The sequence below is a fragment of the Cherax quadricarinatus genome, chromosome 80 (assembly GCF_038502225.1).
Source record: "Cherax quadricarinatus isolate ZL_2023a chromosome 80, ASM3850222v1, whole genome shotgun sequence".
Classification (NCBI taxonomy): domain Eukaryota; kingdom Metazoa; phylum Arthropoda; class Malacostraca; order Decapoda; family Parastacidae; genus Cherax; species Cherax quadricarinatus.
This window is the reverse complement of record NC_091371.1, coordinates 7,884,835-7,888,208: the sequence shown is the minus strand read 5'-3', so window position 1 is coordinate 7,888,208 and position 3,374 is coordinate 7,884,835. Positions and strand designations below refer to the sequence as shown.

The 3,374-nt window shown below is 42.2% G+C and overlaps 1 protein-coding gene across 1 annotated transcript; it reads left to right on the top strand.

Moving 5' to 3' along the window:
• Nucleotides 1-752: 752 nt before the first annotated feature.
• On the top strand, nt 753-1,762 carry LOC128702407 (uncharacterized). Its single transcript, XM_053796648.2, has 2 exons — nt 753-946; nt 1,282-1,762. The coding sequence occupies exons 1-2, from the start codon at nt 811-813 to the stop codon at nt 1,482-1,484; spliced, it is 339 nt and encodes a 112-aa protein (XP_053652623.2). The 5' UTR covers nt 753-810; the 3' UTR covers nt 1,485-1,762.
• Nucleotides 1,763-3,374: the final 1,612 nt, after the last annotated feature.

Genomic DNA, 3,374 nt, shown 5'->3' with positions numbered 1-3,374 from the left:
GTGCTGAAAATATCTAGCCTAGACAGGACTCGCAGCAATGGTTTTAAGTTGGAAAAATTCAGATTCAGGAAGGATATAGGAAAGTACTGGTTTGGTAATAGAGTTGTGAATGAGTGGAACAAACTCCCAAGTACCGTTATAGAGGCCAGAACGTTGTGTAGCTTTAAAAATAGGTTGGATAAATACATGAGTAGATGTGGGTGGGTGTGAGTTAGACCTGATAGCTTGTGCTAACAGGTCGGTTGCCGTGTTCCTCCCTTAAGTCAATGTGACCTGACCTGACTAGGTTGGGTGCATTGGCTTAAGCCGGTAGGAGACTTGGACCTGCCTCGCATGGGCCAGTAGGCCTTCTGCAGTGTTCCTTCGTTCTTATGTTCTTATGTTCTTATTGGCTTAAGCCGGTGGGGGAATTGGACCTGCCTCACATGGGTCAGTAAGCCTGCTACAGTGTTCCTTCTCTCTCACGTTATGTTCTTAACTGTACATGTCGTTTTAATCATCTTGTCGGTATCTCCATTTTTCAATTATTAGTTGTGTTAATGAAGGATCTGTCAAAACAAACCATACCATACCTGTCTACTGTAGACATACCTGTCTACTGCAGAACTCCTCAGTTCTTATGACAGGGAGGGAAGTGGGGGAGTGGTGGAGGGGGAGCTACCCTCCGGGTAGACTTCAGGTTGCCATAGCATCGGAGGGTATATAAGCAGCATTAACAATCTCATATTCTCACTTCCCTGCTGTCTCTTGACCAGAGAGGTTGTTAGTTAATTCTTATTTAGGTTATAATCCTTCCTTTAACCAGCCACCATGACTGCTAACATCAGGAACTGTCTGACGAGGTGCTCTCTCCTGCTGGTGGTGCTGCTGGGTGCTGCTCTGGTTGACGCCAAACCTCCACCTTACGACTACGATTACTACCAGTACAATCCTTCCCCATACTTAGGTATTGTAGTCTACTGTCAGTTTACCTCCTTGCAACGTTTTCCATTGATGTTTCGAAAAGTTTTACTCATTTCTTATAGTTGGAATTATTTACATTTTTATGCAAATAACCCGTACATACGAAAAACAAAGTTTTATATATTGTTCCAGTCGCGGTATTGTGCCTTTTTTTTCTTAATTTACACTTTCATTTGTATTTTTTATTGGGGTAATCCTAACATTAAACATTGAAATGTATCACTGGTGTGGGTTTTGGGCTAATAATTATGCGGCTCATCTATTGCATTATGTTTTATTACTGCCACATATTTCTAATTGACATTTTTATGTCTGCAGACTCTGGAGTATATCAACGTCCCTACAGGGAAAGGCACCATCATCAGCCCGTCTACTCAGGCATCCCTTCCCATCGTCACTCCTACGATTCTCAGTACTATCAAGGTTATCTCGTTCCCTCTCAAGACCTCTACTCTAACGTCGCCGCCAACGTCAAGAGGACCTTCCTGGATATAATGCGGAGACCCCATCTTGTTCTATAGATAACTTCGGGCGGACACAACGCCTCGGTATCTCCAAGCTAAGTCGAGCGACCTTGGTTTTCGAACATGATTTATATAAATATCTTCAAGGGGTCAGGTTCCACCCGTCATTGTGTATCGTGCCCCTATAGGCGGAAGAGCCCTTAATTGATACCCAGGTAAGCCGGGGACGAAGTCCTGCTGGCGACCATCGTAAACAACGAGGATCTTAAACTGGGTGAAGAATTTACAACGAGGATCTTAAACTGGGTGAAAAATTTACAACGAGGATCTTAAACTGGGTGAAGAATTTACAACGTATTTACATTATTATGAAGAAATAATTAGGATTTTTAGCATGTGATTACAATACATTTGTTTTATTGTAAGAAATCATTAATTTTAGTTATGAGTAGAATCCATTTGTTGTATTACGAATAAATTATGATTATTAACGTGTTTTTCTTTGAGATCCATAAATAACAGTAAACAAATATCTTGGGCTATGTATCATCAAAGATTAGAATTTGAAGCTTTCTAATTCGTAAATGTCTAATTCTCATGACTCACGAAATCGTAATGACACGATTGCAAACAAACCATACCCCGGCCGGTATTGAGCCCGCGGTCAGAGAGTCTCGTTAGCCACTAGACCAGCTAGCCATGTTGACGGCAGTGAGGGGACTTGAGCTAGAGTTCGTCACGGCCACGCTAGCTGGAGATTCGTCTGTAAAAACTTGCATTTGTGGTCACAGTGGTGGCCTATGCTAACCTTCCTATGGTGTAGAAATATACCTAGTTGGACGAATCTTATTGTGGCTAGCTGGTCTAGTGGCTAACGCGACGGTCTGGAGTTTTGAGACTCTCTGACCGCGGGTTCAATCCCGGCCGGGGTATGGTCTAATTCTCACATTGTCATTTACAAAATCTCCATTTAAAAACACTAAGGTTCATTTTATTAAAAGTTTCATTTCACATCAGTTCTACGTAAGAGTTAGAAAACTACATTTGTCAATCTACTGCAATTATATGCACTACGATGACTGGCACAGGAGTATGCTAACCATGTATCCTAGCTTTATTTATTTATAGCGTGACTAAACGAGACTAGAAGCCTAAGTTGCCCGTTGAAGCTTGCTAGGTGATTGAGTGTGTCTTGCAATTACTAGGAAGCGAAGAGTTTGTCTATAAAGTCTGGAAACTGCACCTCAGACTCAAGGGGCAATAGACTAACATCTTGTGTTAGCGGCTGCGGCTCTCTGAATGCTCTCTTCATGTCAATGAGAAGAGCCCCCAACTCAGGCTTCAGTTCTATGAATAGTCCCTTCAGTGGAGCTAGAAGTGGAGTTAGTTCAGCACCTACGAATAATTCCTTCACTGCAGTGAAAAAGGCCCCTATTTCAGGCTGTGAATCGATGAGTAGTTCCTTCAAATCAAGGATAAATGCCACCATCTCTAGCTTTGATTCTGTGAACTGTGTTTTTAATCCAAGAAGCAGTGACTTGATTTCTGGCACAGACTCGGTAAGTTGTCTCTTCAACTCAGGTTTGTATGTGCTGAGTAGACTCAATAACTCTGGCTTGGACTCGATGAACTGTCGCTTCAAATTGGATAGTATTGGCTTCAACTCTGTCTTGGATTCGATAAGAAATCTCTTCAGTTCAATTAGTGGGTCTATCAACTCTATTTTGGATTCGATGAGAAACCTCTTGTACCTCATGAATAACCTCTTCAACTCTGGAAGTAGTGTATTCAACTCGATCTTAGAGTTAATGAGTTGTGTCTTCAAGTCATGCAGCAGTGTCTTAAAGCCAATAAGAGAAGTAACGTCTTGGACAACACTAAGAGAATGAGGTGTAGACACCGCAGTGATAAGTGACTGGACCTGGCTGTTTCCTGGACGGGCGTTGC

What these genes read in the sequence shown, in the direction of transcription:
- LOC128702407 (XM_053796648.2), top strand. Translation starts at nt 811, where the DNA reads ATGACTGCTAACATCAGGAACTGTCTGACGAGGTGCTCTCTCCTGCTG. An exon ending in CAATCCTTCCCCATACTTAG is followed by an intron (nt 947 to 1,281) that starts GTATTGTAGTCT and finishes TTATGTCTGCAG; the next exon opens with ACTCTGGAGTATATCAACGT.